General features: G+C 43.3%; 1 protein-coding gene across 1 annotated transcript in view; it reads right to left on the reverse strand.

The window, feature by feature from the left end:
* The window catches only part of Dlgap2 (DLG associated protein 2), a 112,206-nt gene that overhangs the window by 75,059 nt on the left and 11,382 nt on the right, over positions 1-25,765 (reverse strand). Inside the window, exon 2 of the mRNA XM_055608427.1 lies at positions 19,005-19,216. Within this exon, the coding sequence (XP_055464402.1) occupies positions 19,005-19,216 (212 nt within the window). The remainder of the gene's footprint in view (positions 1-19,004; positions 19,217-25,765) is intronic.

The raw sequence follows: 25,765 nt of genomic DNA on the forward strand, positions 1-25,765 counted from the left end.
GAAAAAGAAGAAGCAGACACACCAAAAAGGAGTAGACGGCTGGAAATAATCAAACTCATGGCTGAAATCAATCAATTAGAAACAAATAAAACAATTCAAAGATTCAATGAAACCAAGAGCTGGTTCTTTGAGAAAATCAACATGATAGAGAAACCCTTAGCCAAGCTAACTAAAAGGCAGAAAGACACCATCCAAATCAACAAAATCAGAAATGAAAAGGGTGACATAACAACAGACTGAGGAAATCCAAACAATCATTAGGACTTATTTTAAAAGTCTATAGGCCACAAAATTTGAAAATTTAAATGAAATGGACAATTTTCTTGATCAATTCAACTTACCAAACCTGATTCAGGACCAGGCAAATCAATTAAATAGTCCTATATCCCCCAAGGAAATAGAAGCGGTCATCGAAAGTCTCCCATCCAAAAAAAGTCCAGGACCAGGTGGTTTCAGCACAGAATTCTACCAGACATTCAAAGAAGAGCTAACTCCAGTTCCCTTCAAATTATTCCATAAAATAGAAACAGAAGAAACATTACCAAACTCATTCTATGAAGCCACAGTCACCTTGGTACCTAAACCTCACAAAGACCCAACAAAGAAAGAGAATTTCAGGCCAATCTCCCTTATGAACATTGATGCAAAAATACTCAACAAAATACTTGCAAACCGAATACAAGAACACATCAAAGATATCATCCACTATGACCAAGTAGGCTTCATCCTAGGTATGCAGGGGTGGTTCAATATATGGAAATCCATCAATGTGATCCACCGTATTAACAAACTGAAAGAAAAAAACCACATGATAATTTCCCTAGATGCTGTAAAAGCATTTGACAAAATCCAACATCCATTCATGTTTAAAGTATTGGAGAGATCAGGGATACAAGGCACATATCTAAACATATTAGAGGCTATATACAGCAAGCCTATAGCCAACATCAAAATGAACTAAAAAAGAGAAACTTAAAGCAATTCCACTGAAATCAGGGACAAGATAAGGCTGCCCACTCTCTCCATATCTCTTCAACATATTTCTGGAATTCCTTGCTAGAGCAATAAGACAGTTGAAGGAGATCAAGGGGATACAAATTGGAAAGGAAGAAGTCAAATTATCACTATTTGCAGATAATATGATAGTATACGTGAGTACCCCCCAAAACTCTACCAGGGAACTTCTACAGCTGATAAACACCTTCAGCAAAGTGGCCAGATACAAAATTAACTAAAAAAAAAAATCAGTAGCCCTCCTGTATACAAAAGACAAAAGGGCTGAGAAAGAAATTAGGGAAACAACATCCCTCACAATAGCCACAAATGACATAAAGTACCTTGGTGTAACCCTAGCCAAGCAAGTCAAAGACTTGTATGAAAAAAAATTTCAAGTCTCTGAAGAAAGAATTAGAAGACAATATCAGAAGATGGAAAGATCTCCCATACTCATGGCTTGGCAGGATTAACATAGTAAAAATGGCCATCTTACTAAAATTAATCTACAGATTCAATGCAATTCCCATCAAATTACCAACACAATTCTTTAGAGACCTGGCAAGAAAAATTCTCAACTTCATATGGAATAACAAGAAACCCAGAAATGCTAAAACACTCCTCTACAATAAAAGATCTTCTGGAGTTATCTCCATCTCTGATTTTAAGCTGTACTCTAGAGCAACAGTTATAAAAACTGCATGGTACTGGCATAGAAACAGAATGGTGGATTAATGGAACCAAACAGAAGACCCAGAAACAAACCCACACACTTATGGACACCTGATCTTTGACAAAGATGCCAAAACCATACAATGGAAAAAAGATAGCATCTTCAACAAATGGTGCTGGTCTAACTGGATGTCTACATGTAGAAAAATGCAAATAGATCCATACTTATCACCCTGTACAAAACTAAAGTCCAAGTGGATCAAAGACCTCAACATAAAACCAGACACATTAAATAGGTTAGAAAAAAAAGGGGGGGGAAACCCTAGAACTCATAGGTACAGGAGACTACTTCCTGAACAGAACATCAACAACACAGGCTCTAAGAGCAACAATCCATAAATGGGACCTCATGAAACTGGAAAGCTTCTGTAAGGCAAAGGACACCGTCATCAAAACATAATGACTGCCTACAGATTGGGAAAGAATCTTCACCAACTTTTTTTCTGACAGAGGGCTAATATCCAGTATATATAAAGAACTAAATAAGCTGAAAAGAAGCAAACCAAGTAATCCAATTAAAAAATGGGGAACAGAGCTAAACAGAGAACTCTCTGTAGAGGAATATCGAATGGCAGAGAAACACTTAAAGAAATGCTCAACGTCACTAGCCATTAGGGAAATGCAAATCAAAACAACCCTAATATTTCACCTTACACCCATCAGAATGGCCAAGATGAAAAACTCAAGGGACAACACATGCTGGAGAGGTTGTGGAGAAAGGGGAACCCTTCTCCACTGCTGGTGGAAATGTAAACTTGTACAACTACTCTGGAAATCAATCTGGCGCTTTCTCAGACAACTAGGAATAGCACTTCCTCAAGATCCAGCCATACCACTCCTGGCATATATCCAAAAGAGGCTCAAGTACACAATAAGGATACTTGTTCAACCATGTTTGTAGCAGCTTTATTTGTAATAGCCAGAAGCTGGAAACAGCCCAGATGCCCTCAACTAAAGAATGGATGCAGAAATTATGTTACATCTACACATTGGAGTATGATTCTGCAAGGAAAAATAAGGAAATCATGAAATTTGCAGGTAAATGGTGGGACCTGGAAAGGATCATCCTGAGTGAGCTGTCCCAGAAGCAGAAAAACACACACAGTATATACTCACTCATATAGACATATAACATAGGATAAACCTACTAAAATCTTTACATCTAAAGAAACTAATCAAGAGCAAGAACCCTGACTAAATTGCTCAATCCCCATCCCGAAAGGCAAAGAGGATGGACATCAGAAGAAGAAGAAAACAGGAAACAACCTAGAAACCTGCCACAGAGGGCCTCTGAAAGGCTCTGCCCTGCAGACTATCAAAGCAGACACTGAGACTTATGGCCAACTGTTGGGCAGAGTGCATGGAATCTTATGTAAGAAGTGGGAAATAGTAAGATCTGGAGAGGACAGGAACCCCACAAGGAGAGCAACAGAACCAGAAAAATTTGAACACAGGGGTCTTCCCAGAGACTCATACTCCAACCAAGTACCAGGCATGGAGATAACCTAGAACCCTTGTACAGATGTAGCCCATGGCAGTTTAGTGCCCAAGTGGTTTCCATAGTAATGGGAAGAGGGACTGCCTCTGACATAATCTGACTGGTCTGCTCTTTGATCACCTCCCCCTGAGGGGGGAGCAGCCTTATCAGGCCACAGAAGATGACAATGCAGCCACTCCTGATGTGATCTGATAGAGTAAGATAAGAAGGAAGGAGAGGAGGACCTCCCCTATCCATGGACTTGGGGAGGGGCATGTGTGAAGAAGCGGGAGGGAGTGTGGGATCAGGAGGGGAGGAAGGAGGGGCTTATGGGGGGATACAAAGTGAATAAAGTGTAATAAATTAAATTTGATTTAATTAAAAAAAACAAATAAAAGGAAATAAAATTCACTGGCACACTTACCATCCAAAGACAACCATGATTAATATTTTGGCACCCTCTTTTTTGTTTTTGAGACAGGGTGTCTCTCTGTAACATTGACTGTCCAGAAACTCACTCTGTAAACCAGGCTGGTCTCAAATTCCGAGATCCACATGCCTTTGCTTCCTGAGTACTGGGATTAAAGGCACCAACATGCCTCACAACGTTTTAAGTTGATTTTCTGGAATCAAATATGATTGCTGTGTGTGTGTGTGTGTGTGTGTGTGTGTGTGTGTGTGTGTGTGTGTGTGTAGCAAGGTGTTGTCCAACTCCAAGATGATTAATGTCCAAATCGCTAGATTTTCAGTGAAGCATATGACCCTTTGGGATGGACTGGGGGACTCATCCAATCAGCAAAGGATTTAAAAAATAAAAAATAAAAGACTGGGTTGCCCAAGCAAGAGGGAATTCAGTCTCCTGATTGTCACTGGTTTTCAGACTCAGATTGCAGCATCATCCCTTGCTAGGACCTCCAGCCTCCACCTGTTGTGTGGACCCAGAGCTCAGCCTTTGAGGTGCATACTTCCTGGATGCCTTTGTCTAGACGCACATGCACCTGCTCCTTATGGCTCTGTCTCCATGGGCTGGGCATGCTGCTGAGCGGCAGGTTCTAGCTCTCCAGCCTCAGCTGCTCTGCACAGGAGCTCAGTGTTGCAACCCTGGTCTGCATAAGCGTGCCTTTTCTTAGGTCCACCCAGGTGGAAAAACACTTGCTTTTCTGTGTTCTTCCAGGCAATCTGGGTGTGTCACCCCAGACTTACCCAGAAACGGGTAACCAGGTCCTTTCGGACCCGGAAGCCTCAGGTCCCTCCTACTTGGACACCCATCTTGGAGGCAGCAACAGTGGGACATGTTCTTCTCCTGTGTGGACAGCCAGCTCCTCTGCTGCTTCCAAGACAAGGCCAGTCCCCAGGACACTGCTCATTCACCACGATGAGCTATAACTGAAGAAGTCATTTCTGACCATGACGCTAACTCCATCCTCACCTAGCAGGCCCTCAGGTTCTCCACCCAAGCTTTCCACATAGCCTGCATAGTTCTGCTATGCAAACCCAAGACGATCAGCTCTCAGGAACCTAGTGATGATGTCCTCAATATGATAATGCCACAATTTTGTTTAGTATGAAAAAACTGGTGACCCGTGGAAATTGATAATAAATAAATAAATCATAATTTCCTATCCTAATGAGGACCAGTGTTCCTGATTCTTTATCATAAATAAGAGTAAAAGATTCTGCTTCTGCTGAGATTTTTTGCTTTGCTTAAATATTTACCACAATCTTATTGCTTCCTTAGGATCCAAAGAGAAATTGAGTTGTGTATTTTAAAACATAGGTTGACAAATTGCTCAGTGAAAGAAATTTTGAAAGAAGTTTTAATTCAAGTCAAACACTTTCTTCACAAAGAGATGTAATTATTAAAATCTCAGTTTCTAAAACCATGAAGATGTCTTTTGAAATTTCAAATTGAGTGTCTTGGTGTAGGAGCTCTGCTAGTGTCCTCACTCTCTTCACTGACACTTCTCTACTGGCTTATCCACTTGATGATTTACAAAGTCTGTTCTTAATGCATTCATATTTTGGTGAACACACACATGGATTAATATAATTAAGTAGCACATGCCAAAGGAGTTGGTGAACTTAACAGATCTCATCGCTTTCTCCATTCAAGAGAATCCACAAAGTATGATTTAGTAAGCATCACCTCTGCTTCCAGCAGTAGGTTTATTGACACCTTCACTGTGTCCTAAATCTTATACATTTGCCTCTTTTTGTTCTGACCTATTTCTCATTGTCTTCTCTGGAATCTTGAGGATCAGGTATTCAACAGCCATCGGGTTGGTTACAGGTCATTAACAGAAATCCTGATTGCATGACCTCTGGCAGGCATTGTAATATATATGAAAACAGAGTATCTCACACTTAAGGATTGGTCACATCACTGTTTGATGTGAATATATGTATGTCTAACCTTGCATGGATGTTTACAAGGGCCGGGTCCCCTGGAGGAACATACAAGTTACATGTAAATGATGATGAGAGCCAAAAGATGCTCACTGAATGATTGATGGATCAGCAAATCCATTTTGAGAAATTAGGTCATTCAGTTCAATCTGAAATTAGAAGGAAAATTTCATATAATATGTCTAAAGTGATTTCCTTCCAAAAGTGTTAAAAAAATCAGGTAAGTATTAAACATACTTACAATCTGTCTGTAAAAGTAATCAAACGGAAGAATTATTAAGAGGAGCTGTGTTCTCCCCAGTACTCATAGCTGACCCTCATTAATTTCATTTCATCCCTCAGTGAAAATGGAAATCAAAATCAAAATTGTAGAATATCTAGAAAATAGAAGCATCCTATGCCAGCAGATCTCAGATATGCTACAGATACATCTTTAGGAAGATTCATAGTCTTTAGCTTTTTATAACAAATTAATTACTGAGTACTCAGATCTGGCTGAAGAAGAATTCACAGGGAAAAATGAATGACAGAAGAAATGGATAAATTAGGAAACAGGAAAACAGGAGAAAATTTGAAGTCCAGTCCAACCTGGCTATATGATGTGGTCCTCTATAGCTTCTGGCCTCTCCTTAGAAGGCCACTTTTCTTTTCAGGATAGCCTCTGATGTTGACAGATGGATGCAGCCAATGTTATCTCTTTTGGAAAATAAGTACAGAAGAATATTCTAGGCATTATTGGAAGGATTTCTAGGAACAGATGAATTGGCAATGGGTGTTTGGAGAAGGACGGATATTGTGTCCAAAGCTAAACGGTCTATAAATTAAGATATTCCCAAGATGCTCTTTGGGACATGTGTTTGTTTTTTGTCTGTTTGTTTTCATTTTTTATTGTTTGTTTGTTTTTCTTCTTTGTTTTTCAGGACAGAGTTTCTCTGTGTAGCTCTGCCTGTCCTGGAGCTCACTCTGTAGACCAGGCTGGCCTTAAACTCAGAGATTTACCTTCCTTTGCCTCCCGAGGGCTGGGATGGAAAGCATGTGCCACCACCACGTTTCTGAGAAAGCATCTTGTTAAGTGTTTTAAGGAAGATTGGCAGTCCGCCATCCTAGGATGCGTTCCTGCCCTTCCCCATCAGGCCTTCATACAGACAAGGTGCTAAACTCTGGATGTATTAAGCAATGTGGAGTTGCTTCCAAGCTAGCCAGAGCCTTCTTCCTTGCCCTGACGAAGATGAAAGATCTGGAGGTACACACACCTCAGGACAGTTCCTTTGTTGTGTTGCCAAAGAGAGCTGTGCAGGCAGTAAGTAGGTCAGCAACACTCAGCATTGCTTGCAATTCTGTTTGCAATCCTGAAAACTCAGAGGCAGTTCCCCGGAAATAAGGCCCTTAAATTACAGCTTATCAACTCACTGAATTCCATTCAGGGTGAGCTAGATTTATAGGGCTGTAGGAGGAGGCTGCTCATGGTTGTTCTCTATGTAGGGTTCTGACCTTACAAGCTCCAGCTCTCATTAATGCAACCTACAAGTGTGTCATAACTACATGAGCAGGGAGAAGAAAGCTGTGGATGTAACCAAGGTCCTAATTGGAAGGCTCTGAGGTAGAGGAATAAATAACCTAGATCACCCCGGTGGCATGACAGCCCTCTTAGACACCCCCTGAATCAGAAGAGGAAGGCAGAAGGAGAAACACGAAGATAAGAAAGGAGAGGTCCAAAGAGTGACATAGATAGTTCTTGTCCAGCTAGCTGTAAATATGAAGCCAGGTCTAGCAGCCAGAACATACTTCTGGGGAGGGGGCCTCTGTAAGTGCAAAGCTAACCCTGGGTGACTGTCAGTAGGGACCACAGGATCTCCATCTTACGCAGCAACAGCTTGACCTGCTGTTCAATTCAGTGTCCTGCTTAGAGGCCCCAGGAAAGAGTGAACCACACTGACACCACCAAGGATGCTGCCCAGTGACAGCATGTAAGGCACAGGATCCCAGCCTTTTCTGACCGTGTTTGCTTTGTGTTAATTGCTGAGTTGGTAGTGTGTTCTGGCTGTAGTTGAAAGCTAATAAAACAGTTTAGAGGAAAACAGTGTGTAGTACATTCATGATCCCATCTTAATTTTATAAGATGTACCTGTGTGCACATGCTTGCATGCACATAAGAGTATCCATGGAATGTTAGTGACATGGGCCCACTCTAGTTCATGCAATATATTTGTGCTAGGCTCTTGCCCTGAGTGTAACTAATTTTACACTTTAAACAATTGATTTGATAGTTCATTTCGTTAGCTGTCCGATGTGTTCTAAGGCTGCCTGATACTGCTCAGAGGGCTCATGCTCAGCAGAAGAACTCTCATGACCTTGGGTTTCCCGCAGACATCCCTTCAGGAAGAATTTCTCACTGTGACTAACTTACAGGATAGATTTCTTATGCTGCTCCTTTGGTTTGTCCCTAATTGACACAGCGGGTCAGAAATATGACATGCCTTGATGAACTATAGGTTTGAAGTCTGCATTGCACACTTGGGTTGGATAGCTGGAGACAATATCAGCTGTCTCTTTTCCACAAGATACCCTCTGCATCACCAGTGTTTGGCTGTGAGTCTTGGCATCTGTTTTGAGGCACTGCTGAGTAGAGCCTCTCAGAGGACCACTCTGTCAGGCTCCTGTCTGCAAGTTGAGCAGAGTATATCATTCACAGTGTCAGGGGTTGGCACTGTCCAATAGGGTAGGTCTTTGGTTGGGCCAGGCATTGGTTAGAAATTCCCTCAATCTCTGCCCTATCTTTAACCCTTAACAGCTTGTAGGTAGGGTAAACTTGGGGCTGAAATTTTTGTGGGTGGATTGACGTTCCCCTCCCTCTGCTAGGAGACTAATCTAGTTAGTGGGCATCCTCTTCAGTCTCTATGGCTTCTGCTACTAGGAGTCTATGATTGAGTACCCCTCATATCTTCCCAGGAGCCTACTCTGACTTAGATCTTCATCTTGTCACAGAGATAACCCCAACCTCAGTTTTTCTTTTCTCTACGGTACTTCTGTCTTTTCGCCCTCACTCTTCCCAGGTCTGATCTCCACCCTCTTAACTCTCTGAACCCCCTCTCATACCTTGTTCCCTCTTTTCAGCCAGTACCTCTATCTATGCTATCTTCCCTTCTGAATGAGATTTACACATCCTCCCTTGGATCCTCTGTCTTACTTACCTTTTTTGGGTCTGTGCCTCATAGTATTATCCTGTACTAACTGGCTCAAATCCACTTCTAATTGAGCATATACCATGTGTGTCTTTCTGCATCTGGGTTACCTCACTCAGAAGGACAAATGGCTCCTTGATTAAGCAACCTCCACCACCCTTGTCCAGCCCAGGTAACACTGCAGGTCTGTTTTGGCCTCACACTGGGGTCCCACGGACATGTTGCCAACTTCTATCTTGGGAAACTTTGGATGCCTTCTCATTTCTTGTCATATGCAGGAGACCAGGCCTTAAGCCTAAGTCCTAGCCTAGACACAATATGCCTTGTTGCCAGACTCAAGAAACAGGCCTAAATAAAACCTTTTACCATCCCTTTATTTAGCTAAAGGACAATAAGTGTTCATAGCAGTCTCACCTATGTCTCATGGTACATAATTAGATACAAAGGCCCCCTCAAAAAAAACTTGTTGTTTGAGAGTCTAAAAAAGTGTCTTAAGATTAGTAAACACAAGTTATACATGTTTGGGAGTCTAAGAAAATGCCTTAAGATTGTTAACTGCAAGTTATACATCTTTGAAAGTCCAAAAGCATCTTAAGGTTGGTAAATGCAAGTTATAAATGTTTAAATGTCTAAGAAAACGTTTTAAGTTTGGCAAATGCAAGTTATAAAGGTTATAAGGTCTAAGGTGATTTAAGGTATCCTAAATAGGTAAAAAGGCTTAATAGTTCCTCCTGTTGCTATGCTGCTGTTATATTGACTGTCAGGGCTTTGACCTTTATCAATAGAGCTCTGATGTATTAATCTAAGTCTAATACAAAAACATTCCTCTATACCACCCACTGTCATGGTTCCAAGCTCAAGATTTTAAATCTCCATAACGTGTGCCTATACTGAAGGTTAAGATCAAGTGAGCTTTTGTCCCTTCTACTTCAGGAAAGGCCTCTGCCTTTTCAGAGCTCACCTTAAAGAATACTTACATTGTTAACACAAATGTGCATGTCCACTGCCTTTTCTACAATGTATATTTCAGTGCAGATTACAATTGTGATGCTAACATGTCTAAAGTTTTATCTCCTTCGTAAAACTTAAAAATAATTCTTGTAAGTTGCAGGAAATCCACCTGAGTCTACCCCTCAGGTCAATTGGGCTGCAAATAAGTACTGTACTTATTGCCTATCTCAGAAGGTGGGATTTACCCCCTTTCCCTGATTTTGGGACTCCCCTTTCCTGGCTACCAGATTGCTAACTTGTACAGGCAACACTGGCTGGATTGGTGAAGGAAACTCCATAACCTACTTAACTTTGTCTTCTGCCTATATATATATATGTTTCAGTATCCTGCCAGGCACAGATGTTTCCTACATCCAAGACAGTGCCAAAGCAGCTACCGCAAATGTTCCAGTCTGGCCTCACAGACTTCCATCAAGCTGGACCTGTACTTTCTCTCCTAGCCATGGATGTTCTTACAGACCCTGGACAGCATCAAAGCAGCCTGTTCTTCTTGGACTTGGCCAGCATTTCAGCTTTTTGACCTCCCTACAGCACCTCCAGTGTCAACAAGAAATAGCCAGAAGAGAATCTATGCCCCTTATTCACTTATTATTAACAAAAGGCTGGAATGGTGTTTCAGGCCCAGGACAAACAACTCCAGGTTCTCCCAGCATTCCTCGTCTCTACCTGCTGCCTTGCATGGCTGGCAACTCTCTACTGGCAACCCTCTACCCTAAAATTTCCAGGGCAGAGGCTTCCCTTCCTCCTCTTGACCATGTAATCTGGCCATTTTGTTGCTCTTATTTCTTCTCTCTCTCCTAACCCCTTACATGGCAACCAAGAGCTGCTTCCAATGAACCTAAATTTATATACTTTAACTTACCTTACATGAAAAGCAGCCCAAGTTCCTCATTTTTTAATTATAGAAAAAAAGGGAGGAATGCAAGTATTTAGGCACCTGCTTCTGGGTTGCCTAGCAACCTATGATGTAATCATGTGTCTCCAGCCAGGTGGCCACACCTGGAAGGTGTGGTTACCTTGCTCCTTAAAGGGACCAACTTGCCACGTTGCCCCTCTCTTGGCCCCCCTTACCCTCTTGGCTCCCTGACCTCTCCCCTTTCTCTCCTCTCTCCCCCATCATGTCCTGCTCTCCCTTCTCTCTCTCTCTTCATCTCCATCTAATAAACCTCTTTCATACAAAATCTCTTGTGTGCCTCATCATCGACATTATTTAATTTGTCCCACACTAGTTCCATCCATTTGCCTGCAAATTTCATGATTTTTAAATTTTAAATAGCTGAGTAGTATTCAGTTGTGTAAATGTGCACAGTTTCTTTATCCATTCTTCATTTGAGGGACATCGAGAAATTGAAGAAGATAACAGAAGATGGAAAGATGTTCCATGCATCTGGATTGGCAGGATTTATATAGTAAAAATGGCCATTTTCCAAAAGCAATCTATAGACCAATGCAATCCCCATGAAAAGACCAACACAGTTCTTTAAAGACCTTGAAAGAACAATTCTAAACTTAATATGGCAAAACAAAAAACCCAGAACAGCTTAAGCAATTTTATACAATAAAAGAACTTCTGGAGGTTCTGACTTTAAGCTGTTCTACAGAGCAATAGTAATAAAAACTGCATGGTACTGGCTGGCATAGACATAGACTGGTTGATCAATGGAATTGAATTGAAGGCTCAGACATAAACCCACACACCTATGGTCACTTGATTTTTGACAAAGGAGCCAAAACCACACAATGGAGAAAGACAGCATCTTCAACAAATGGTGCTGGTCTAACTGGATGTCAACATGTAGAAAAATGCAAATAGGCTCATATTTATCACCCTGCACAAAACTCAAATCCAAGAGAATCAAAGAACTCAATATAACACCAGATACACTAAATCTATCAGAAGAGAAAGTGGGGAAGAGCCTTGAACTCATTGGCACAGGAGACAACTTCCTGAACAGAACACCAGCAGCTCAGGCTCTAAAATCAGCATAATAAATGGGATCTCATGAAACTGAAAAGCATGCTTTATAAAGCAAAGGGTACTAGAATGAAATGACAGCCTACAGATTGGGAAAAGATATTCACCAATCCTACATCTGACAAAGCAAAGGGTTAATATCCAACATATTAATGGACTTCAAAAAATCAAACACAAATAAATAAAATAACCCAATTTAAAAATGGGATACAGAACTAAACAGAGAGTTCTCAACAGAGGAATCTCAAATGGCCCAGAAACACTTAAAGAAATGGTCAACTTCCTTAGTCATCAGAGAAATGAAAATCAGAATGACTCTGAGATTCCCATTTCACAGTGGTCAGAATGGCTAAGATCAAAATCTCAAGTGACAGCACACGCTGGTGAGGGTATGGAGAAAGGGGAACGTGCCTCATTTGCTGGTGGGAGTGTAAACTTGTACAACCACTTTGAAAATCAACCTGGCCCTTTCTCAGAAACTTGGAAATAGATCCACCTCAAGCCCCAGCTATACTTCTCCTAGGTATATACCCAAAATACACTCCACCATACAAGAAGAACACTTGCTCAAGTATGTTTATCGCTGCTTTATTCACAATACACCTAACTTTTAAAAATTATTTGGTTTTTTTTTGAGATTATAATATAGTCATATCATTTACTTTTTCCCTTTCTTTCAAACTCCTGCATAACCTTCTTTGCTCTCTTCCAAATCCATGGCCTTCTTTTTTATTAATTGCTGCTACATATATGTATACATAATATACATACATATATACATATATATCCCTAAATATAGCCTGCTTAGTCTGTATAAAGTTATTTGAATATATGATTCCAGTGCTGACCGCTTGGTATTGGACAACCAATTGGTGTGCTCTTCCCTAGGGAAGACTATTTCTCCCTCTGTCAGCATTCCTTAGTTGCCTGTAGTTATCTGTGTAGGGTCAAGGCCTCCTGAGATTTTCTTTGCTCACTCTGGCATGCCTATTGTTATCTTCCTCATTCAGCTCACGTTTAGGCAGTGATGTTTTTGAGATTGTATGTTGCAACTTCTGATATTACTAGGAGACACAGTCTCACAGCAAACTGCTTGATCCTTGTCTCTCACAATCCGTCTCCCTGTTCTTTCAAAATAACCCCTAAACTTTTGGTGAGGGAGTTGTTTTATAGATGTATTCATTGGGACTAGGCTCCACAACCCTGCATTTTGATCAGCGGTAGTTTTCTTCAATGATCTTTCTATTGCAAACAGAGGCTTTGATAGATGGGTGAGGACTACACGTAAGGGTTAGACCCTGGAGAAGGGTGTCATGCCTCGTTAGTTTACGTGGGTTCTGGGGATTCAGCTTAGACCTTCGTGCTTACACAGCAAGCCCCTGACCAACTGAGCTAACAATCTAGTCTCTTGGTTTTTAAATTAGAGATTAAGAATGACAAACTTTGAGGAAAAATGCTAAAATAGGATTGGAGGCAGGTGCACATGGAAACTGAAGTCAGGTAGAAAGTGACAGATCTTAGGACAATTGGGATACAGCCAGAGCAATGTAGGAATGCCTATAAGGACCAGGGACAGCACCCAGGCGGCAGAGAGGCACATCCCCAGGGGCAGACTTGTTGTCCCAGCCTGGCAAGTGTGCTGGAGCATTGCATACTGACAGCAGGGACCTGAAAGACATATGCCAAGTGCTCAGCCACCTCCCAGAAGCCATGTCCCTGCTGGGGTCATCATGAGCTGCCTGGCACTGGAAAGCTGGACTCAGAGATACAAACACAGGCACAGAGCTGGCAACAGCTTCACACGGCCTGGCACTGAAATCCACCCTGGTCTCCAACAGAAATTATGAATCTGGAAGCTCTCAGATAGCCATGGAAACCCTGGAGAGGAACCCTCCACCAGGGAGCATATGGCTTCCTGCTAATTGAAACATGGCCGGGTTAAGGTGTGTGATGTCTGGGGAGGCACCGGCTTCCTTGACTAATAGTGCAGAGTGTAAGAAGCTGGCAGCATGACTTGGATGTGTACTCTTCTCCTATCCTGATGGCTTCTGTGGTCACTTTTTAACAACACTTACTGCCCAGGAGTCTCTAGAAACAGTTTATTGGTAAGTTTACTGGCAACAGACCCTGCATGTGGTCCCTAACTTATTTTATACATATAAAATATATATGTAATATACTGAGCCATGAGTACATGATAGCAATGACACAGATGATGACCTCTGCCTTCCCTGGTTTGTGGACGCATAGGAAAAGCAGAAGGTAGGTGTGCTGGCTAGCTTTAATTGACAATTGACATGACCTAAAGTCACCTGAGGAGGGTGTCTCAATTGAAGAGTTGTCTAGATCAGGTTTGCCTGTGGGTGTGACTATGGGAGACTGTCAGTGTTCTTAGGAAACTGCAGATCGGGGGTTTGGCAACAAGGACTAAAGCTTCTCAGACACTCAGAGGTCAGACAGCTCATGGAGAGTCTACTACGAACAGCGCAGGCTGTGCGGCTGGCTGGCTAGAAACACAACGGCGAGGGATCAGCTTGTGATTCAAGTGGCAGGGCTGGGGGCATCCTAGCCCCCAGCTTCACATGGGGGGCTGCTGCGGCCGATCTGAACAGGCAAGAGATAGGGTCTCATGTAGCTCAGGCAGACCTCAAACCAGCTACGCAGCTGAAGACGACCTTGAACTTCTGACAGAGCGGACTCCACCTCCTGAGTGTGTAATCACCATTGCCCCCAGTTTGTGTGGTGTTGGAGAGGGAACCCAGGACTCTGTGAACAGAAGCAAGCGTTCAGTCACCTGAGCCACATTACCAGCTCCTGAAGGAGGTTTTCAGGGCCCAAATTCATACTGGAGACCTGCACCAGGAAATGCAAGAGAGGCAAGGCTGTTGGAGGGATTAAACGTTAGAATCTTAAAACACACACACACACACAAAAGCATAGAAAGAAATCTCCAAAAAAGCTTGTAGAGAAAAACTGCCTGGGGAGAAAAGCAGAAGTGAACATGTAGGAAATATGGGAGGCATGAGATGGTCCAACACATTATGGGACCTCCAGGAAGAAAAAAGAAAGGGAGTGAGGCAGAGCCTGTGGACGTATGTGCCCATGAGTGCAACTGCACGTGGTGGTGTCAGAGTTAAAGCTGTCGTTACCTCGTGATGTGGATGCCTGGAACCCCGCTTGGGTCATGGGTGAGAGGGAGCACTCTCTCTTAACTGCTGAGCCGACTCTCCAGCTCCTGTCTGCATGGTTTTCTAGGTGTCCCAACTCAGGTCTTCATGCTTGTGCTTCAAGCAATTTACCCACCGAGTCATCTCCCCAGTACCTTTTTCTCCTAAGTTTTGGTGAAACTTACTACTGTCATGTGGAAGAGCAAAAGTTGAAGTGAATGGTATTACACTTGGCGGTGGACACACCTCCTGCTCTGCCAGGTGCTTGGGGCTTATTTATCAATGGGAGAATCTGGCCGGGAAGTGAGTTGGTAGGGTGTGCCTTGCCTGGGGTGCAAGAGGCAGGTTGCCCATTTCCCTGAGCTGCCTTGCCGACAGCAGGATGCTCATTCACCTCAACATCTGCAGGATGGAAACTCAGTATTCCAAAGCTTCTTACAGGGACACACAAAGAGTGCACTGTTAACATTCTTCTGTGTTTCTAATAAGCTTCAGAAAACATTTCAGAATAAATTTTAGGTTCTTCAGTTCCAAACTCCCTATTCTCCAGAAATATTTAATTACTTATAATTATCTGTTTTTATATCTTTTCTTCTTTGATTCCTAAGATGTCTTTATATATTGGGAATATGAACATGTATTCTCACACTGAAAATTTCCTCCCAGGTGTTTGTTACTGTTTAACCTAGTAACACTTTTGGTCTGTTGGCTTCTTTGCTTTGGTCATGTATAAAGTTTTAAATTTTATCAGAGTTAAATCAAACCTGTCGGTCTCTTATAGCTTCTCTCTCAGATACAATGTTTTAATATTTTTTTTATCTATTCTAAGGCTATAGAATGTGTGTGTATGTATGTGTGTCGGTGTGTCTATATTAGGAAGAGTTCTCTAAAGGGGCAGAACCAAAAGGAAAAAATGTACATGGGCATTTACTGAATGGGCTTCACATGGCGTCTGATGTCCGCGAAAGATCGCTGCAGTGACAGACCTACCTGCCCAGAAGAGAGAGAAGGGCAGCCCACAGGCCGCTTCTGCAGGCTCCGCTTTCATCTGAGTGGCTTACTCGAAGTCGCCACCCCCTCCATGGCAGTCCTCACTAGTCCTAGTCATGCCTCAGTTCAGTGGAGTTGACCATCACGGCCAAGCCTCACAGTACCATGTGTCTCCAAGAATACAGGACATGTATGTCAAGACTTTGATGCCACCATAAGAGTTCATCTTAAGATGACCCTGAGTGTGGTTCTTGCAGTAAGTCGTCCTTTCACTGCAGATTTGAAGTGTTGCCTTCACCACTGAATGGCTCAGGCAGGTTCAACATTGTTAGACTTTTGATTTTTAATTTAACTAAGCAAAACAAAGCAAAAGGCTCAAATTAAATTATTAGCTCTACTTTTCATAATAACAGACTTGAATTGGCAATGCAAGTATCTCAACGCTAATACATAAGCTAATTAAAAAGTGCAGTAAATTGGATTCAGTAGTTGCTTGGAATTCACATTTAAATTAATTGGTAATAACTCTGCTCCAGGCTCCGCACACAGCAGGGCTGATGTACAGATTGGGCAGGCCTCCATCTGGCCCCTGGCGGACAAACTGACGAGTGAACCCAGCAGCCGGAGGCTTGCGCTCCTAGGCACTAAGACAGCTTCAACAGGGACTTGAGTGCTTCCTGTTTGTTTTGTTTTTCTTTGAGAAGGACTTTCTAGGATCACGCACTGTTTTAGAGAGCATATCTGTGGGAGTGAAAATGCCTTTGGAAACAATATGGATACACTGTAACTCGGTAATGAGGGGACTGACTCTTTAACGATGAAGGACAAGACAGCTTTCATCAGCAGAATAATTCTGGTGTTGTTCCAAGAGGTACAGCTTCAAAGAAGGATATCAGCAGCTTTCTCCAGTGGGGGGTAGACGGAGGGGGGAGGTTCTATTACCGAGCTCAAAAGAAGAACTGATAACTGACAACTAAAGGCCAGTCTCCTATTAGCCCCTGAGCTAGGCAGCTTTAACAGCCTGCTAACACTTTCTAGTGACACAGGACGCACCTAAGTACCAAAGGGTCCCAAGGGTGCAGAGGGATGAAAGGATGACAAGACTTAGGACACTGCTAAGTTCATCTCGTATCACATTTGCTTTCTTACACGCTGTCACAGGTAACAGAACTATTTGTGCATAGAAGAGAATAGACTCCCACAGAGATTGGCAAATTTCTTGTGCCCGTTTTCACTCTTTGAATCACTCTGCATCTAGGCCGTATTTGTCAATCACTCCTGCTGGGAAATTCTACACTGTGAAAAGGAAACAATAACCAGGGGCCTGTCAGACCCCATTATTTACAATTATATTTTGAATACAGTTTTAGAATAATCAATTTCATTTGCAACAGTCCCTGAATATAAATAAGCTTCAGAATAAAGATGGTTTATTTATGTGGTTTATTGGAAAATGAAAGCTTCAGTTAACTAAAGTGGTTTCTGTGTCTGGTCTCAGGAGCCCCCCCCCCCCCCCGCCCCTTTTATGCCAGCAGCTCTGCAGGTGGACCTGCAGGTAAGCAGAGGAGTAGGGTCAGTTCAAACTGCACTAAATACCTCTGTTCTCCAAGAAGGAGGGCTGCTCACATGTCTCCTCCTCCCCGCGGCTGCACGGCCCTCCCAGTAAGAGTCTGCCGCGATTCAATCTTTAAATTTTCACCCTGTAAGCTAGTGCTCGGGAGTTATTGGGTTCACTGGGAGAAACTGTGGAAGTATTGGTTTGCTATCCTGGGTACCAGGCTAGGTGGAAGGTGCATAAAGGTGACCCCTCTCGTGAGAGCTTTGATGCCTCGCTGTGCATCACAGCAAGTGACTCTGAGGACACACAGAGCACCCAGCAGCTTGTCACCTGATGCTGCCCACTTGCCCAGAACAGACATCTGAAAAAGAAAAGCAGGGGAGGCACCAGGTGGTTCTTCGCGTTTACAACCATACTCTCTGACGTACTGGACACAGCATCAGGGAAACTGCTGAGAGCAACGGAATTTCGCACAGTTCAATAGCTAATTTCCCAAATGGGTTTTAGCTGTTTACATTTCAGAACTTAAACTCGTCAATGAATAAACCTTTGAACAAATATACAAAGTCTATCGATCTTGTGTCTGTGATCCTAAGCTGCTTCCTTACACCCTTACAAAAATCTGTTGTCTATGCATGTACGTATAAAATGAGCATCGACAGAAAAGTCCCTGTTCAGATGTTTCCTTACAGGCAATCACACGCCCACACTGTCCTTTGAATGGAAACATATCCCTATTAATGCAAATATTGGAGCGATGTGCCAGATCCTGATGCATAACAAGTGGAAGCAGGAGGATCAAGAGTTCAGGGCAACCTGGGCTACATGAAATTCCACCTTAACCACCCAGTTCCACAAACAAACAAACAAACAAACAAACAAAAATTGCCCAAGCATATTTCCATAATTATGAAATAAACAACCAAAGGTCTGATTGGTCATTCAATTTGTTATCTAATACCAAATGGCCAACTGTTAAAACACTTACAATAGGGGCTGGGGAGATGTCTCAGAGGTTAAGAGCATTAGCTGCTCTTAAGAAGGTCCTGGGTTCAATTCCCAGCAACCACATGATGGCTCACAACCATCTATAATGAGATTTGGTGCCCTCTTCTGGCGTGCAGGCAAACATACAGGCAGAACACTATACGTAATAAAGAAATCTTAAAAAACCGCACATACTAATAACATTATATAGATTGAGAAGTTTGTACTTATATGACAATTAAAGAAAAAAAGGACACAATTTTAAAAGAGCAAGGAGGAGTATATGGGAAGATTTGGAAGGAGAAATGGGAAAGAGAAAATGATATAATCAGGTAAAATAAACACATTTTAAAAATCTGGTAGTAAAAGTATCATATGACAGCAATATGAAAAAAAAGAATGAGAAAACTGATGGCACAGCCTCTAACATTGCCAACTTAGATTCAAAGTGAAGACAGCTCACCCACGGCTGAGTAACCATGAGGAGGAAGAGGAAAGATCAGGAGAGGAAAGACCTCTTTCTTACGTTTGGTGGTCTCCAAGTGGTCTTTGTACAATGGACTTGATCAGGGGCTCTGGCCGGACGGCCACCGTCGGGGAAGTTTTGGGGCTGGAGTCTGACTCGCCGCTCTCCTCATCACCCATGGCCTTGATGTAACTGCCACTCCTCATCCTGCGGCAGGGGATCTCCTCCTCTCTACCCCCTGTGGGGTATGCACCCCAGTCGTCCTGAGGCACCTGGGGAAGAGCAGAGATGACACGCCTTAACGGTGCCCTCCAGAAGTGTGCCCTGCGATTTCATGAAGACAAGGCTCCTTTGGCTCTTTATCATTTTAAGCCGTGCACACATAAGGGTGTGCTTTTTGATAGTCTTCCAAACCCAGAAACGGTCTTAACATGAAACCATTGATTTTTCCAATTGTAAAAGCAAACGATAAACATTATGGAAAATGTGAAAAGGTACCAGGAATGTAGGAAAATTTTCTAACACTTAGACTTACGTCCATTTGTAATAAAACTTCATTAAACGTGAAGAAAACTGAAAAGGAGATATGGGAGAGAAAATGATGGCGACACCCACATTATTGCTAGCATCTCTCCGTGGCAAGTGTTAATAAAGTAGAAGAGAATTAATCCCCAACGCAGAATCATACCACATACACAAAACACATGCACTGCAAATGCAAAAAGATACCCTATCGTCTTATGTATGCAGCCCTTCATATGTCTGCACACTGTTCATTCTGAGGAAGACTCAAAGAATGAGTCAGAACTTTCCTCTGGTGTCCCTGGCCTAAAGGTAGATCTGGCCACCAGATGACAAAGATGGTCAGCATCCTGGTTCCTCCAATAGGCCAGATCTCACAGGAGCAAACATGATATTTCTCACAACAGCAGCCCACTCCCAACTCAGTACAGCTCCTAAACAAGGCACTGGCCCAGTCTGTGCAATTCTGCCAATGGCCCCAAAGACTAGTAAAGGGTGACCCTGGAGAAGAAGGTCTCAGACACTTGTGGTGGAGGAAAGTGATAAAACTGCACACTTGAAAAAAAACACTTCAGTGTGGCACTGTCATTGTAAAACACCTAGATTTTCAGTAATATTCTCAAATTGGCCGGAGAAGGAAGGCTGCTTTCCTTCCAGCCCCAACACTGCATGAAGCCAAGCACTCTGGCTCTTCTATCGGAGACCCATATGGCTAATGGACAGCAGGCTCTTCGGCAGAAGGCACCAATATTCCTCTCTGAATAGCACAGAGAGCCCTGTTGTGTCTGTAGATCTGACATCTTCCATGTTGCAGTCAGGAACTTGTCTGGATTCTTCTTCCATCCTGCACTTCAGGCTGGTCAAGCGGGTCTTTCTCTACCCTGGATGAAGTCCACCAACTCTGTAGGTTGGGGGCTTTAACATTTTACAGACTCAGCTCTCTGCCACGCTATGCACAGGTCTAAGGAAGAGCATAGAACATGCCAAGAGGGCTTGGTAAAATTTTAATGACCATGTCAAAGCACATGCCACCCTGATCACACAAAGCAGCTGAGGTCTTAGGCAGACTGCCATGGGAGCCAATGACGTAGACAGCTTTTGTTCAGCATATAATAGGTACTGATACACCCATGGAGAGGCTTGGTTTATAGGGAGACATCATTTCCTGACAGCAAATATGCTTGAACACTGGGGAGACGACACTGGATTGTGAAGAATGAACTCCTGGGGCATCTGATGACTTTTATTTGGATGTTTTCTTATCTAAAGCCTCTTCAATGTCACACAATGAAAATCCAGGCAGAGGAACATGATCTCAGTGGCACCTACCAGAAGATCAAGGCGTTCATACCATGACCAGCGTCCCAGGCCCAGTTTTTATGCAGAGGCCAGTCCCATTCAGGCTTTATGTAAACCTTGTGAGTCAATCAACAAAACAAAGGAGGGAGCCAGGATGGCAGTTTGTCCTCAGGGATTTCAGGAGAATCTGTCCCCAGCTATGGAAAGATGGTTATGAAGGCGTCGTGCCCTGTCTTCTGTGCTATCCTCAACTGCCAGAGATGCAGCAAGCTATGAAGAAGACTTAATTTATAGTTCTGGAGGCTCAGGAGTCCAAAAACATGGTGTTGACACCTGCTTGGTGTCTCGTGAGGGCCAGGGCAAGTAAGCCTTGCTCTCTCTGCCTCCTGACCAATCAGTGCACCATGCATGTCCTATTGTCGTAGCAACACCCAGCACAACTCATTGTCTGAAGGGCTACCCACCTCTGAATACCATGAGCATGTGAGTTTGAGGACTCACTTCCCAGGACACGGACTCTCAGAGATACATTCAATCCACAGCAGGGGGAAACAACAGGAAGCAGACATACTTGCTTTAGCATAGGAACACAGTAAGGTACATGGCAGATGTCATGCCATGGGGGTGGGGACAGACACTGTTCAATGATTTTCCCATCTATTTATATCTTCTAGCTTTTCTAAGTTGTGTATTAGTTTTGCCAGAGCCCCCAATACCACCACACTTGAATGGAAGTGATGCATGCTGAAGGTGATGAATTACAGTGTGATTAGGCCAAGAGAAGGTTAGGGTGAGTGGGAGTTCCAGGGAAAGCTAGTGACTGGGGCCAGCAAAGGCTCCTGGAGGGGAGGCACCAGGGGCTACTTAGTCTGAATTTGGGCAGCAGAATGGTGAAGGCAGAAGAAACAGCATAAAAAGGGATTGGTGGCCAGCCCCTAAGGTAGGCCAGAAAAGCTTGCATCTTGCATTCTTCATCTCTCAGTGAGCATTACAGGTGGTGACAGGGAAGAGGGCTGATGGTGGAAGGGGCTAGTTGCCTCCTGAGGGGAGGCTTACACTGGTAGGTTTATTAAGAGCTTTTTTTTTTTTTTTTAAACAAAAACATGTTTCCATAAACAAGGTAAAGATTGTTCTTTTTTTCCCCAGCAGCCTACAAATTAACTAACAAATGAGACCAGCTTGTATGTTTCTGTTTCTGATTTAAGAAGCCAATTTCACAGCCTTTGACAGAAAAAAAAAAAATTCAATACAGAAGGAGTGTAAAGCAGCCGATTTCCAGAGCATATGCCCAGGCTATGAAAAGCCACCAAGTCTCAGTAAATAAACCTTCCCCTTATGGCAAAAGCGTTGAAGCCCGCAGCGGAACGCTGAGGAGTGGCCAAGGGTGCACCTGGCACTTGTGTGTGGCAGCTTCACAGCTTCAGGGAAACAGGCTAGAGGCTTCCAGCCTCTGCAGAGCCAACCCCGTCTCCACTGTGCCAAGGCGATCAGCTACCCTGATTGCCACCAGCATGCAGCACTGAACAGCATTTATAATTTCTACAGAAGGGGAACTCTTCCGGGACTGACATCTGTGTGCATTCCCATGCTGCAGTTTAAGCACACCTTAACACTACACACTAACACATCTTCTCCTTCCTTCAACTGGCGAAGCGCAGGATATACGGGGTTAGAATTTTGTAATAATGTTCTTTTTAGGTGAACTAGAGAGAAAGGCCATCTAAAGCTGTGTTCTCCCTCAGTAAACATCTTCCTCATTCCACGTGTGTGTGTGTTTAAAGCAAGTACATGAGCCACAGGGGAGAGCAACAGAGCAAGACAGCTGGTCCCTGCACACTGTGAAGAGAGGACAGATGAATGACAAGGGATCTAAGCACTGCAGTCCACGGAGAAACCAATCATTCTGGAGACCCATCTGGGGAAACTCAGTTCACCCGGGGAGCTCTTTCACACACCCAGGGGTCCAAAGATGCTTGTTTTAAGGGAGCCATGTGCAATCCCACCAAGGAGTGACTGCCTACAACCTACACAAATCTGATCCAGTTTTCCTTAAGTTTGCTAAGCTTTGTGTGAAAATTAGGCTTTTTGTTATAGTTGGCAATTTTAATGAGCAATGGACTTTTTTTTTCTAGAATATAACTTCCATGTAAATCAAGGGGAGTGAGAACATTGCTCAGTTGGCCATTTACCAGGAATTGTTTACCATTTACAAATCCCCCGGGGCTGGCAGAGCCTTGCTGGAGTCTGGGTCCTCATTACAACATTGCTCTGCTGGTCTAATTTGTAGCTCTCCAATTACTGTGACCCTTCACTCAAAAGCAAACACCAGAACACTTCATTCTGTGCAGATTTGCTATGCCCCAACATTTTTATATCAAAATACGTTCAGTAAAAAGTTACTTTTTTTTTTCTTTTACATTAGAAATCAGGCAACAGACATAATTTATCTTTCTCCTTCCCTGCCCTATCTGCCCTGCCACTTAATAACACATATCTAAATAGGTTATATGAGCTTCGTTTTAGAATACCCAGAAAGATGTTGAAAGTGTTTGCATAAAGGACACAGTCTGGCTTATGAAGAATTATACAGACAGAGAACAGTGGTTCTCAACCATCCTAATGCTGTGACCCTTTAAGACAAGTCACTCATGTTGTGGTAGACCCCAAACATAAAATTCTTTTTGTTGCTATTCATAACTGGAATTATAATGAAAATATCTGTGTTTTCTGATGGTCTTAGTTGACCCCTGTGAAAGGGGCATTGGACTCCCAAAGATGTTATAACCCACAAGTTGAGAACCACTGACAGAGAAAGGAAAGGGTGTAGCCAGCATTAACTGCCAACTTGACACAGTCTAGAATCACCTAAAAGGGCAGTCTCAAATGAGTAATTGTTTTTGTCAGGTTTTCCTGGGGGGCGTGTCTTTGCGGGATTGTTACTTAATGTAGAAAGGCCCAGCACACTGTGGGTGGCACCATGACCGGGGAAGGGGGTTCTAGGCTGTATAAGAAAGCCAGCTCAGTATGAGCCAGAGAAAAAGCATGCAAACAAGCCAGCAAACACAATTTATCTGCGGCTTCTGCTGTACTTCCTTGGCCATCAGTGAGTTTCTTGGTGGAAATGATACTGCATGAATAACGAGCAGCTTTGCCTTCAGATTTCTGACTTGAGTTCTTGCCCTGACTTCCCTCAGTGATTGACTGAGACCTGGAAGTATAAGCTGAAACAAACCCTTTCCTCCATACATTGCTTTTTGTCAGATTGCTTTACCAGAGCAACATAAAGGAAGCTAGGATAGGATGCCCGGACGTGTCACAAGGGCCATGAACCTGGAGACACACCTCAAGAGGTAGTCAAGCTGGGCAGCGGCAACCTGGTTTGTGATGGTGAGCGTTGGCTAGCTGAGCACTCACTGTATGTGAGGAGAGAGCTGGAAGAGGCTTTAGATATAGATGGCAGAATGTAGGGCATCTAGATCTGGGAAGGGAAGCCCCTAGTACCTATGGGCACTGAGACACAAAGAGGAAAAAGACTGGCTATGGGAGGCAGCCTCAGACCCATGCCCGTACTTCTTTCTACACCATGGTACGTAGATTCACTGGAGCCTAAGTATGTTCAGAATTTAGCCCTCCAGGACCTGGGTATCAGTTTCCTGCTCAAAGACACTTTGAGTCTTTAACTGTTGGCTAAATGTTCTTTCCTTTCTCTCGAAACTCTCTGTCTCAGTGTCTCTCTCCTTTCTCCATCTCTCCCTTTTCCTTTCTGTATCTGTCTCTCTTTTGGTGCTGTTTTGGAGAGTCATTCTTTGGGCATCATTACACATGAATGAGGCCCACTGGAGGCTGTGTGGGTTGAAAGTGCTCTTCACAGAGTAAATGCAGCTCCACAGCAGGCAGACGCTGAGAGGGTTTGTGTGCCCAACTTCAATCAACTCTTGCTTAGTGTTGGGGGACCCAAAGCAGCTGCTGTGGTGCCTGGGGTCAAGAAGATTGCAGGTCAACAGCCTCCTGTGACAAGAGGTCAGAGGTAACAGGAAACACAGCTGAGAGCTTTCTTCTGATCTTTATGAGAGTAGTGGGCCTGACGTGGCCTGGGACAGGTACCCAGGAGGCTCTGGAGAAAAGGCAGGAAGAAAATTGATATGGATTCCACATCTCTGAGTCAAGGATAATTTTGGAGCAGTTCTCACATCCATTTTACTTGTTAATCTGTGAGTGGGACATGTTTACTAGGCCTCTATGAAAAATGTTCAGAAAGAACCTTTGATACAGCCCTGTATTTCTGAGTGAAGGTTAAAATGATAACACTCATGCCCTGGCCTTTTCTTACTTTGGCCACATGAGAATACTTTGCTCAAGGTAACCCACTGCTTTGGAGCTTCACTGTTTCCTTTACATGTAACCTGATTTTCCCCCTAGGGATGCCTCAATGCCTTGTGTGTCAGTCAGACCTTTTTGGCCTCTGTATCTCTGATGCTTTGGCCTCTGTGGTCTTGATAGTGATGGAAACACAGCCTTTCTCAGGGCCTGGTGCATCCAAGGGACAGTAAGTAACTGTCAAGCTCATCATTCATAAGTTCATAAACCCAGAGTGTTCACCCTACTTTCTCCCATGGGCCCCACACTGAGGTCACTGCCCTTCAGCTACAGACACCCAGGAACAATACTGAACTGTCCTAGCCCCACTTAACCCTGCCTTGCTACTCCTTCCCATGGAGATCATAAAGCTTATGTGCACACTCACTCCCCTTCCCCCTGCCTGGCCCTAGGGGGCCCTGTGTGGCTCTACAGTGAGTAAATCCCCTTCTCCTGGGGTCTGTGATGAAAAAGGTATTCTAATAGAAAAGAAAGAGGATGAAAATAAAATCAAATATGATTAAGGACACATTACAGCCAGTATCCCAGAAACACAAAGGCACATTATAAAAAACTGAAAAACTGGGTTGCTGACAACAAACTGCAAAGCTTATAGGACATGGATGAATTTCTTACTACACACA

Source organism: Psammomys obesus, unplaced genomic scaffold (assembly GCF_907164565.1).
Source record: "Psammomys obesus unplaced genomic scaffold, mPsaObe1.curated_primary_1811, whole genome shotgun sequence".
In the NCBI taxonomy this organism is placed as follows: Eukaryota; Metazoa; Chordata; class Mammalia; order Rodentia; family Muridae; genus Psammomys; species Psammomys obesus.